The 13476-nt window shown below is 37.4% G+C and overlaps 1 protein-coding gene and 1 long non-coding RNA gene across 2 annotated transcripts in view; one reads left to right on the forward strand and one right to left on the reverse strand.

Annotated features, from left to right (window-relative positions):
- Positions 1-13476, forward strand: part of LOC115214978 (atrial natriuretic peptide receptor 1) — an 853780-nt gene that overhangs the window by 811524 nt on the left and 28780 nt on the right. The window contains exon 18 of the mRNA XM_029784078.2: positions 12-80. Coding sequence (XP_029639938.1) covers positions 12-80 — 69 coding nt within the window. The remainder of the gene's footprint in view (positions 1-11; positions 81-13476) is intronic.
- The window catches only part of LOC118764505, a 28516-nt gene continuing 19535 nt past the window's right edge, over positions 4496-13476 (reverse strand). Inside the window, exon 3 of the long non-coding RNA XR_005000317.1 lies at positions 4496-4717. This is a non-coding gene — a long non-coding RNA (uncharacterized LOC118764505). The remainder of the gene's footprint in view (positions 4718-13476) is intronic.

A 13476-nucleotide genomic window follows, 5' to 3' on the forward strand; every position in this document is an offset into this window, starting at 1 on the left:
TTCATCTCCAGGTTGTGGCTCTCCTAAATGATCTATACACAATGTTTGATTCAACAATCGAACAGTTTGATGTCTATAAGGTAAGCAGAAATGTATTCATTCTTCTATTCATGTTGATGCCCTAGTATTTATTTAAGTCTTGAACATATCTTCATGTCTTTTTGTTGAACAGCTAAGTCATGAGACATAAACGAGAACAATACACAAATATTTCAATATACAACTCTTCAATATACAACTTGAAACAGCATGGCTAGGAAGGGAACTTCTGTATCCTTAAATAAGTGCCAATTATATAAAGAAGGGTGGTGAGCTGGCAGAAACATTAGCACGCCAGGCGAAATGCTTAGCGGTATTTCGTCTGCCGCAACGTTCTGAGTTCAAATTCGGCCGAGGTTGACTTTGCCTTTCATCCTTTCAGGGTTGATAAATTAAGTATCAGTTATGTACTGGGATCGATGTAATCGACTTAATCCATTTGTCTGTCCTTGTTTGTCCCATCTGTGTTTAGCCCCTTGTGGGTAGTAAAGAAATAGGTATTTCGTCTGCCGGTATTTCATTCTGAGTTCAGATTCTGCTGAGGTTGACTTTGCCTTTCATCCTTTCAGAGTCGATTAAATAAGTACACATTATGCACTGAGGTTGATGTAATCGACTTAATCCTTTGTCTGTCCTTGTTTATCCCATCTATGTTTAGCCTCCTGTGGCCTCTAAAGAAATAAATAATATAAAGAAGTTGATTCTAGCCCTCTGTACCTCACTATAAAATGCTGCTTTGTTGAGCCAACAAGGGAACCTCTATGCAGTAGGCTGACTTTCAGGAAACAGTAGGCAAATAGAGGCATACCTTAACTGGTTCCAGGACATGTTATTTTACTCGAAAAAATTACATAACATTAAAAAAAATTTACAAGCTAATATTTGTATTAATAAACCATTTGTACCTATTTTCACAAGCATTTTTATTTGATTTTTCACTTCAGTATTAATTTTTAGATTTTTTTAATTTTTATTTTTATCCTTTTAAATATGTTTGCTGAGACCAACGTAAAGTCAGATAAATCAATTGAAGTGCTGAGGTGTATTTTCCCTTTCATTTCATAAAAAGTAAAAAAGAAAACAATGTAAAGTCAAAAAAGATGTAATTTGGAACAAAGTAAGTTGAGATATGCCTGTCTTCCTCTACGATGGAGGTCTGCACAATCAAGTTTAACCTATGGTTATATAACAACAACAATGTGGCCTTGTGTCTTGTTGAAAGAAAATATATTTGTATGGAATGTAAATGTTTGTTTGGGAAAAATTCCATGTTAAGTCCCTGTTCAACAGATCAATTAAGTCAACGGATCAATTAAGTCAACAGATCAGATAAGTTAACATTATATTTCAGTAAAGATCAATAATACTTAATAGGAAGACAAAAAATAAGTACACATAACAGACAAAAATCATCAGAAATAATCTTCAATTAGATTTAAAGACCATAACATATGACTAGTGTCATCAATCTGCAGATTGGCTGCTATTGTTGTCTATGAACCCTGGGGTCATCTCTGATCCAACCATGACCATCCTATCATTCATTCAGACACAGTGTATCTAAGAGTACATTATATCATGTATAGTATAGTGGTAAACGTTTGTGGTTATAGTTATTGATTAACCCTAAGTGAGTTCCGATCCAGTAGGCTTTCGATAAAAGATATCCCAGCTGTACTATTCCATCTCTTATTCAGACAAAGTGTTTCTAGGACTACATTGTGCAGTAGTAAATACTAGTAGCTTAGTAAGGCAGTGAGCAGGCAGAATCATTAGCATGCTGGACGAAATGCTTAGTGATATTTCATCTGTTTCTGCCGAGGTCGACTTTGCCTTTCATCCTTTCGGGGTCAATTAAATAAGTACCAGTTACACACTGGGTCGATGTAATTGAGTTAATCCGTTTGTCTGTCCTTGTTTGTCCCCTCTGTGTTTAGCCCCTTGTGGGTAGTAAAGAAATAGGTATTTCATCTGTTTTAACATTCAGAGTTCAAATTTTGTCGAGGTCAGCTTTGCCTTTTATCTTTTCAGGGTCAATAAAATAAGTGCCAGTTTAGCAACAGGCTCAATGTAATTGACCTACTCCCACCTCCTTCAAAATTGCTGGCCTCATGCCAAAACTTGAAATTAATACAAATGGTTGTAGTTGTTGGCAGGTAGTGAAGACACATGACCTAGTTGTTAGGGTGTTGCACTCACAATTATTACAAGATTGTGGTTTCAATTCCTAGACTGGGTTTTGCATTGTATTTTTGACCAAAACACTTCATCCCACTTTGCTTTGCGATCACTTTGGCACCTGACATGGGGTACACAGTGCACCTGTTCAAGCAATGTCAATTTGTTGAAGGGAGTGACCCAATGTTCAGCACATACGTTTGATCTCAATAAACAAATCATTTGTGCAGCTTATTCAGCAAGAAATTGCAGAACTGTCTTTCTTAGACTCTAAAAGACAACCAGCAGTTGTTTCCAAGCCTATAATCATAAATGTTCCATTTGTGACCATCTTATATTGATTTCAGGAATAATGCATCTGGGACTACATTATTCAAATGTATCCTTTTTTATTTAACTTAGTTGACTATAATGAAGGTTTGGTTGCAATATCTAATAATAGGTTGAGTGTTTATGTAGCAGCTTCCACATTGGCTCGTTATCTTCATATAGCTAATTACATCATTAATAACTCGTTGATAATTTGCAATAGACAGCAAATTATTTTTATATTCCTGTAAACAATAATAAAATAAATATTTGTGTTTTCTCTAATTTCTTGCAGTTTTATTAATATTTCCTTCTCTGGGGTGGCGAAGTGATTGGTCTAATTACTAAAACTTCAGATAAAATGCCTTGCAATAGTTAGTTCTAAACATTTACAATATGAGTTGAAATTCTACCAACATGAAATTTGCCTTGCTGCCTTCCAAGTTGATATATGGGTGCATGATTAAGAAGCCTGTTATGAGTGTGTTTTCATAAATACAGATGCATAGCATTGACACTTGTCATTCTCATGAGCCCGGCATCACTGATGTTCCTCTCACTCTGGTATTGTGTTTTTAACGAATCTAGGATCTTTACTCATTGAACGGCAGATCGAGAAATTAATTTTTTGTAACTAAACATTTTCAAACTTCAGACACTGTTAGAATGTGTCATATAAAACATCTTTTACTCTTAGCGTTGTTGAGAAAAGTTTATATGTTCAAAGTTATTTCATGTTAAAGTTGTCATATTTCGGAAATTTCAACCAATCAACGACGTGTATTCAGCTGAATAAAATTACTACCAGTGTCCGAAGTTTGAAAGTGTTTAGTTACAAAAAATTAATTTCTCGATCTGCCATTCAAAGGGAAAAGATCTCACATCTATTAAGTACAATTTTACTGCTTCATGCCTTCTAAGTGTGTTTACATTTGGTATGATATGATACACTGATGGTGATGTTTGATGTATGCACATATGAATGTATGCAAGCATATATGTATTCATGTTCACACCGAAACTGGATACTTGGCTAATAAGTTTCACTAACTCAAGCTGTTCTCATGGAATATTCCTGTTCTCATGGAATATTCCCATTTCATTTATGTCAAAAATATTTCATGGGTTCTTTATTTTATTGACTCTTGGAAGAACGCAAGAATAAATTGAAGCTGATGGGATTGAAAATCAAAATGTGAACGAACATAACTAAATACTACAGAATATCTTAACTGATAGTATAGCTATCGTCGATACTCCTTAGTTCCTAACTAATTGTTTTCCCTAATTAGATCTATGTTAGTTTTTAGAATTAACTATTTGAGTAATTTTTCTATTTCATAATGACAGTTTTTATTTCATTTAATTTTCTTTTTTTAATTTTGAGAACATAATTCATCTATATATATAAAACAGTGTGTGTGTGTGTGCATGTGTGTGTGTGTGCATGTGTGTGTGTGTGCATGTGTGTGTGTGTGCATGTGTGTGTGTATGTTCCTTATACATTCGAAAATTTAATTGCCTATTTTGACATATGGGGTGTCAAAAGATTCAGTAATCTTTCAGCTACCAAATAAACTTTATTTTCATTTAAATATCTGCATTACAAAAATTTAACATTATAATCTTTCTATAAGTCAACTATTGTAGATGACATTTTATACCACCACCACCACCACCACCATATCACATCTATATCTATATATTAGCAAATGTCTTTGTATTTGTATGTCTGTGCATAATGCCAATGAGTGAGTGAGAGGAGAGAGAAAGAAACAGAGAAGCAAAGTGAGGAAGTGGCTCTTTACTTCTACTCTTCCATGTCTCATTTATCATAATGTTTCACAATAAAGGGAGAAATGTAAATAGTGTGTATGAGTGAGATAGAAAGAGAAAGAGAGAGATTGAAAGAAGTAGACAAAGACTAAAAGAGAGGGACTATTACAGAGGTTGAGAGAGAATAAGTGTGAGCAAGAGAAACACAAAATGACTAAATGCGAGAGAGATGAGAGAAAGAAGCAGAGTGAGAAAACAAGTTTCTATAGGAGAAGTTGAAAGAGAGAGGGATAGTGGGAGAGAGAAAGAGACACAGAGGATTGATACTATATGTATGTCCTATAGGTGAAGGTGAAACAAAGCTAGCACAAAGAGAAGGGGAAAGCAGGAGAGAAAGAGATGCTGATGCTTGATACTGTGTGTATGTGTTCGTACATGCAACATTCCACAATTGCCATTTATTTCAATCATCTTGTATAGATATTCATGTAACTTTCACTCATTTTTTCCCCTTTAATCCCCATTTTAATTTTCAAAAAAGTTTCCCAGAAAAATGTTCTCCATCTCTACAAAAGTAGATGGGGGTACAGTGAAACAAAGATGAGTACAGGTAGCTAGAGTAAGGTCACTAGAGATCCCTGTCATCATCATCATTGTTCGACCGTGGTCGAGACAATGGAATTTACTATGTTGCGCCAGACTTCACGGTCCATCATAGCATTACGGAGGTCCTGTTGCTGGATTCCTGTATCCCTGGAGATTACATCAGGGTAGGAGAGTGTGCGCCCTCTGGTGTTGCAAGTAGATGGCTTCCAGAGGAGAAGAGTAGAAATTACTTCTTTTTCAGCTCTACAACAATGTCCAGCAAACTGGACTCTCCTACCTTTCACAAGAGATGACACAGGTGGTAATTTCCCATATATTTGCATTTTAGTTGGATGGCGCCTCCACGAGAGATTTTGAGCTCTCATAAGGAGGCGAGTGTAGGTTCCATCCAACCGCCTCTCAAGCTTCTTTGATAACGTCCAGGTTTCTGAGCCATATAGTAGGATTGGTTCGACTGTGGCTTTGAATATTTCAAGTTTGAAGTCTCTACTTAGATTTGATGACCAGATCTTATGCATGTCATTACAGGCTGACCAGGCCATACCCATTCTAGTTAGAAAGTCTTCCCTGTTAGATCCCTGTACAACAACTGCAAAGACATGAAAATGAGAGCTGCTGCACGCAGGGCCAATGAGTCACAAGAAGCAAGGAAAAAATGGTTAGAACAATTACATCAACAAAATGCAATCTGCAGGAGCCAAGAGTCAAAAAAGTAAAGAGAAAAACGTATAAAGGATGCAAGACAAAGACAATCTGCCAGAGTTGCTAATGAGACAATAGATCAGCGAGAAATGAGACAATGGAAAAATCAGAAGCAAACAGCTGCTGCAAGACTTCCCTAACCCTCAGAGGAAAGATGCAAGTGTCTTCAACAAGACGAGCTGAATACGTTTGACAAAAGAGTTGTACTTTTTAAGGGGACTTGGAAAAGATCAGCTTTCAACCATGATCCAAAACAGAATCATTCTACAAAGAAATCGATTGATATTGGAGCAACGTCAAAAGAGTACAATTTTTGTAAAGGAAAGAAATGGGGAAGAGAAACCACCACTATTGTTGTGGAGGAACGGTTGTTTTACTGAAGTTTGGCACACCCCAGATACTTTGAAAGCATTGCTTTTGGGAAACACACTAAGGAGCATGCACTTCTTGAAAAACATTAGGAATTCTAATTCTGCTTTCCAAATGACCCCCTTTGGTAGCAATATTCTTTTCTACTCAAGGCACAAGACCCGAAATTTGGCGGGAGGGGCCAGTCGATTAGATCAACCCAGTACGCAACTGGTACTTAATATATCGGGTACTTAATTTATCGACCCCAAAAGGATGAAAGGCAAAGTCGAACTTGGTGGAATTTGAACTCAGAATGTAAAGACAGACAAAATACTGCTAAGCATTTCGCCTGGTGTGCTAACATTTCTACCAGCTTACCACCTTCCTTTGGTAGCAATATTATAAGAGAAGAGAACATGAAGCCAACTTTTAAATATCAAGTATCAAATATCAAGGTCAACTGAAGGCAAAATCTTCAGTTTTTACAGCTATATTTTATGGTAAATTACAAGGAGCAGGCTTTGCAATAATCATTTAACCTTCCAAATTTGAAAGAAGAGTTAATCTTTGATCTGCAGGGTATGTTGCATGCAAACAATAGAAGCTTGAAGTATGCACTGCAATCTGCACCACCCACTGAATACAAGATAGTTACTGGTGCAGACAAAACGCCTATGGCTGAGCACAGAAGCTGCTACAATGCCCCTGATGCAAATGAAGTAGCAGCAATTATTACAGGCGCTGAGTATGGGAAGAGAGATATTATTATTCAAGGAAGAGGAAATAAGTTTCAATGGATAAATGCAACCCACCAATCATATGATGCACTCCAATCCATTAATCTGTGTATTTGGCCAAGATGAATATCACTTTGGTATAAAAAAAAAACAGATATGCAATTTCCTTCAACATATAGTGCAGTAGACAAAGCCATTAGTGCAAAGAAACAGGCCTGGAAAGCCTGGAGGGATGGGGGTAGCAGGGAACTGTACCAGGTAGCCAAAAGGGAGGCTGGGCAGCAGGTATACATAGCCAAAGATGTAGCAGAAAAGAAGAAGTTTGCCAATGTCCAGCGATGTGAGGACCAAAGAACTGAGGTATTTCGGATTGTGTGAGAGAAAATAGTGATGTTACAGGAGAGAAATGTGTCCGCATGGATGATGGGGCACTTGCTTTTAATGCTGATGAAAAGAAAGAGGCTTGGAGAAGCCATTATGAAAGACTGCTGAATGTGGAGAATGAATGGGAGGAGGAGAGCCTGCCAAATGTTGACCCAGTAGAGGGACCAGCTATCCGAATAGACAGCTCCCTTGTAGTTAAGGCAATTAAGGGTATGAAACCAGGTAAAGCCCCCAGCCCATCAGGAATCACTGCTGAGATGCTTAAAACAGCTGGTTATGTGGGCTATGGCCTAGTCACCCACATTGTAAACCAGGTAGTTCATAATGGAGTCATACCCAATGACTGGCGTAGTGGCACCATAGTCAACTGCTACAAGGGTAAGGGTGATGCTCTAGATAGAAATAACTACAGGGGTATTAAACTGTTGGATCAGGTGATGAAGGTCACAGAGAGGGTCATAACCCATCTCATTAGGGAGAGAATTTGCTTAGATGAGATGCAGTTCGGTTTTGTGCCGGGTAGAAGCACCACTGATGGTATATTCCTGGTCCGACAACTGCAGGAGAAGTACCTAGCTAAAGATGAACCCCTCTACATAGCTTTTGTGGACTTGGAGAAAGCCTTTGACAGGGTCCCCCGATCCCTTATCTGGTGGTCGATGCGGAAACTGGAGATTGACGAATGGCTAATAAAGGCTGTACAGGCTCTATACAGAGAGGCTGTCAGCAAGGTTAGGATTGGCAACAAATATAATGAAGAATTCCGGGTAGAAGTAGGTGTACACCAAGGCTCAGCCCTCAGTCCCCTTTTATTCATCATAGTCCTCCAGGCAATAACAGAGGAATTCAAAACAGGTTTCCCCTGGGAGCTCCTCTATGCTGATGACCTGGCTCTCATAGCAGAATCACTACTGGAACTAGAAAAGAAATTTTGGGTGTGGAAGCAAGGGTTAGAATCAAAGGGCCTTAGAGTAAATGTATCAAAGACCAAAGCTATAGTAAGCAGAAAGGCGAACCTAGCACACACCCCCTCGGGCAGGTGGCCCTGCTCGATCTTTAGGAAAGGTGTAGGTAGAAACTCCATAAGATGCACCCAGTGTAAGCTATGTACGCATAAAAGGAGCAGCAACATCAAAGGGAAATTAACTGATAAGATAGCTTTCATGTGCGGCAGATGCACAAGGACAATAGACACCACAGATACTCAGAAAACAATTTCCATCACACTCCAGGGGGAGAAACTAGAAGTAGTTGATAGTTTCCGCTACCTGGGTGACCAAGTTAGTAGTGGAGGTGGATGCTCAGAGAGTGTCACCACTAGAATACGAATAGCCTGGGCAAAGTTCAGAAAGCTCCTACCCCTACTGGCGACAAAGGGTCTCTCGCTCAAAGTGAAAGGTAGATTGTATGACGCATGTGTGCGAACTGCCATGCTTCACGGTAGTGAAACATGGGCTTTGACTGCAGAGGACATGCGTAGACTTGAAAGGAATAAAGCTAGCATGATCCGCTGGATGTGTAATGTCAGTGTGCGCGCACAACAGAGGGTAAGCACCCTGAGAGAAATGCTGGACATAAGAAGCATCAGATGTGGTGTGTAAGAGCGACGCTAGCGATGGTATGGTCATGTACAGCGGATGGATGAGGAGAGATGTTTGTGTTTGTCCCCTCCAAAACATCGCTTGACAACCGATGCTGGTGTGTTTACGTCCTCGTAACTTAGCAGTTCAGCAAAAGAGAGCAATAGAATAAGTACTAGGCTTACAAAGAATAAGTCCTGGGGTCGATTTGCTCGACTAAAGGTGGTGCACCAGCATGGCCACAGTCGAATGACTGAAACAAGTAATTGAGTAAAAAAGTATATGTGATAGAATTTATCTCCCTTTATAGAATTGGTAAACTTTGTATTTTCATTTATTATTATTATTGTTGTTGTTGTTGTTGCATTATAAATTCAGAAGTGATTTTCCAATTGGAGAATAAATTAAATTTAGAATAACAAATTTCTCTACATCATATTTTGCTCTTTCTAATATATAAAGAACAATTTCATTCCCTGGCAACGCCGGGTGCCTCTGCTAGTATCTAATAAACTTAGTATTTTATAGACAATTAATCAACATTAAGCTGATCTGGCCGACGTGGTCCCTTGCTGGTTATTAAAATAAAAAAAAGGTTACGAATATGTTTATAAATAGTCATGATACACAAAGTTTGAATACCATCTCTGATAAACGATATTTCATTGAAAAGTGTGTGTGTGTGTGTGTGTGTGTGAGTGAGTGATCCAAATTCCGTCTAGACCAAGCAAGGTTTTGTATTTGTATATCATAACCCTTCTGACAACAGTGCCAGTTATTTAATTAGATTTGTGTTTGTATCTCTGTAACCAAGGTAATTTTAATTGGCTAATAATTCATATATTATTTATATAGTAGGTAAAATAAGGATTAACTATGTTTTGGTTTTTATTCGTTTTCTATGTATCCTCAACCAAGTCACCGCGCACGCCAATTCAACTTTTTAAAGTTACCTTTCATTTCCCGCCTACGCTGTGTCTTATACCGCCTTTCCTCTCTTTGTTGCCTCTCTCTCTTTCATCTCAATTCTTTCTCCCGTTCGCTCTATTTCTCTTTTGTATCTATCGCTTCCAGTCTTTCTTCCCTATCGCTCCATGACTATCTCTCTCTTTCTCTATGTGTATATGTACACACACACCTTCCTCGCCTTTTCTCTAACGCTTGTCTCACACATTTTCTCTCTCTCTCTCTCGCCTCTGTCTGTTACTCTCGCACTTTTTCATAGATATATATACATACATATATTACTCTCTCTCTTTCTCTCTCAACATGCACTCACCTACTGTCTATGTGTCACTCATCACCACCACACTAACTACTGCTGTCCATTATGTCTATTGACATTCCCGCTCAAATAAACCACACAACCAGACACAGTAAATATCGACACTGAAATAGAATATTTCTACCCAAAATCCAGTTATTATATCACACGAGACTAGTTATGTTTCTATAGTTACAGCCACTTTCTCTAGCTGCCCGCCACCTTCAAAAATATACGCAAATTATATAAAAGGAAAAATTCAAATAAAAAGTAACTTCAGGTTTAATTAGAGAAACGTAATTTGAACACTAATTATAAAGATGTCAGCGAAACCTATAAATTGCATCGCTATCGGCCTCGTGACTATTATAACCATTCCACTACCGCAATGGACGGGAAGCGGTGGGAAAACGTAGTGGAATATGCTACAAATGTCCGCTCGTTTTACTAAAAACCCCTTTCAGCATTATTAGAAAGATTAGAAAATGTAATTTGTTGCTGTTGCAATATTAATCGACTCTATTCTTCATTTTTTTTTTTCCAATTTCAACAACGTCCATTATTAATTGATTCCAGTTTGTGTGGATATTGTTGGATAAATTCAGCTTTGTCACGTTTAGGTATATATTCTGAATGTGTGTGCTTAGGTGTGTACCGCACACAGGGACCTCAGTTGTCTTGAAAATATATGCCGGGCAAACCAACATTTGTTGATTCTTAAGGTGTCTTTCCTGGACCCTATCACATACGTAAAATTTTAGGCCAATTAAATTTTATATATTCAAATGAAGTCCAGGTGTAAAAAGAAATAAGCTTAAAAAGAATTTATTATATCAAATAAAATAAAAATAAAACATGTTTGAATTAAAAAATAGCAAGTAAATTTATTGTCTTTTAGAACTATCTAAATGTATTATATCTCGCATCATTGCTGTCAATAAATAATTTAGCAACTTCACACCAAATCTTTTTCATAACATCTTTATGAGCGTGACATAGAATATGATTCAACCTTTGCTGAGTCATGGTCGATCGCAGCCAAGTTTTGAGTCTACGCAGTGCTAAAAGATCTTTCAGCTTCACAAGAACTGGTTGGAAACACTAAAAGTAGCTTGAGCAATAGCTCGACATTTGCAAACATGGGATCTAGTCTTTCTCATTCGCAAAATCAACCCCACTTAATTTCGCTCAGATTGCTTTCACTTTTGGTGTATCGATACATCGATACATGCGACAGATTTCTGGTTGCATTTCATAGAATATTTTACGATGATCCTTGAGAGATGATCCACTATGATGGTTTCCATAAAAAAGTATTTCGTTCCTTAAAGTAAATTCATCAAGCTCTGGATACTGCATGATCACTTCAGCACAAAAATTTCCATTGAGTAAAATATTGCTCAGTTTTTCATCGTCTGCTAAATCCTGTTAAAAAAAAAAACCTTTCAAATTTGCTATTGCAGTATCCTCCACTACCTGCAAATACTGCAAATCAAACAGAAAAGATCCCTGCATTCTGTAATGATGCAAAACTGTGCAGTGTTGATATTTTAACGCATTTCCTTCCTGGTATCTTTTAGGAACTTTTCGTTACCTGGGTAGCTCCAAAGGAGAAATATCGAGTTGATAAATCATTTCTTCTGCTGTATTTAACAGCTCCTGAAATTTTTCTTCACTGCGTAGACATTTTTTTTAGCTCCCCCTGCACCAGTTTGATACTATGCAATATGCCATCTATATTGACAGTGGTACTTTGGATCTTTTCGTTTTGACCGGCAGATTTTAAAAATAATTTCTAGTTAACTAAACACTTTTAAGCTTAGTATACTGGTAGAATGTGTCTATAAAACATGACACTGCAAATAATTGTTGTTGACAAACTACGGCAGAAAGTATATTCACCTCAATAGACGTCATTGATTGGTTGAAATTACCGAAATGCAAGAAATTAAACAACAAATAGCTTACAAACTACAGAATTTTCTCAAGAAAGCCAAGAGAAAAATATGTTTTATAAACACATTCTACCAGTATACGAAGTTTAAAAGTGCTTAGTTACAAAAGAATTATTTTTTAAATCTGCCGGTCAAAGCGAAAAGATCCCTTTGTTTTTTTAATTGGGAAAAAGTAGGCGGGGGGGGCAAAAGATGGTTTATACCCCGCTGCTGAAAAAGTGGGATGGGGGACTTGTCCCTTGTACGCCACTGAAACAAGGCCCTTAGCCGCTGAAACAAGGCCCTTTGCCGCACACCAACCGAAGAAAGCAAGGTCATAAATATCAATCTCTTTCGAGTAATGCAACAATTGTGGATGGAATATTATAGCAGACGTTTTGAGATGACAAGGCACACCATCACAGCTGTTTAATTATTTCTAACAAAGGCACAAGGCGAGAAATCTTCAGGAGAAGGGTTTAATCGCTGCCATTAATTCCAATACTTTACTGGTACTTTGTTATATTGACCCCGAAGAGACGAAAGGTTAAGATGACTTATGCAGAATTTTAACTCAGTACGTAAAGTGTCGGTGATAACCCGCCTTTTGGCATTGTGTAACTCGAACTTCTTTGTTAGAAATCATTGGCTTTACGAACACAAAGTGAAAGTAAAATATTCGACATTGAATGTCAGTGAAATGAAAGTGAATATTATTTGATCTGTCAGTCTAATGAACGATAAAGTCCGAATGATTCATTATGAACAACTCGAGTGATTTATTGTGAAATGAAAATGATTATGATCTATCTCAATATGTAAAGCCTTGATGATTTATTACTAACTAGCTGACCCTGTGCCGTCAAAAATGAAGGCTAATTGTAGTATTTTATTTATAAATATGGGTGGTAAATCAAATGAATACACTTGCCAATGTTCACTTACTTCCTTTGTACACGCACACACATATACACATATACTTACACAGAGTTGAAACGCTGTTTGATTTTTCTTGTCAGCGTTGAATGTTCATCCCATCAGTTTGCCATCACCCCTTCCTTCCTTATTCATCTATCACCCCTTTCTTTTTCATTCATATGTTGTGACGGAGAAATACACAAGAGTATTATTATTAAAGTAGATACTAAAATATGAAAGCCAAAATATTTCATTTGGAGGATAGTACGAAGATCTAAGCATTGCCGATTATGTACGAAAATTTACGAAGATTTGGACGTGTGGTTCACTTCCACTTTGTGGTCTTAAAGCGAAAAGATCCTTCGTTATGTTCCTTGCTTTTCTAAGACAGTAAGATGTAATTCGCAGTAGATCTACCTGTTTGGTTTTTGTTGGCGGAGGTAAAGAATACGCACACCGGATCTTTTCGCTTTGACCGGCAGATTTTTAAAATAATTTCTTTGTAACTAAACACTTTTAAACTTCGTATACTGGTAGAATGTTTTTATAAAACATCTTTTTCTCTTGGCTTTCTTGAGAAAATTCTGTAGTTTGTAAGCTATTTGTTGTTTAATTTCTTGCATTTCGGCAATTTCAACCAATTAATGACGTCTATTGAGGTGAATACAATTTCTGCCGTATTTTGTCAATAACAACTG

This window comes from Octopus sinensis, linkage group LG8 (genome assembly GCF_006345805.1).
Source record: "Octopus sinensis linkage group LG8, ASM634580v1, whole genome shotgun sequence".
Taxonomy (NCBI): Eukaryota; Metazoa; Mollusca; class Cephalopoda; order Octopoda; family Octopodidae; genus Octopus; species Octopus sinensis.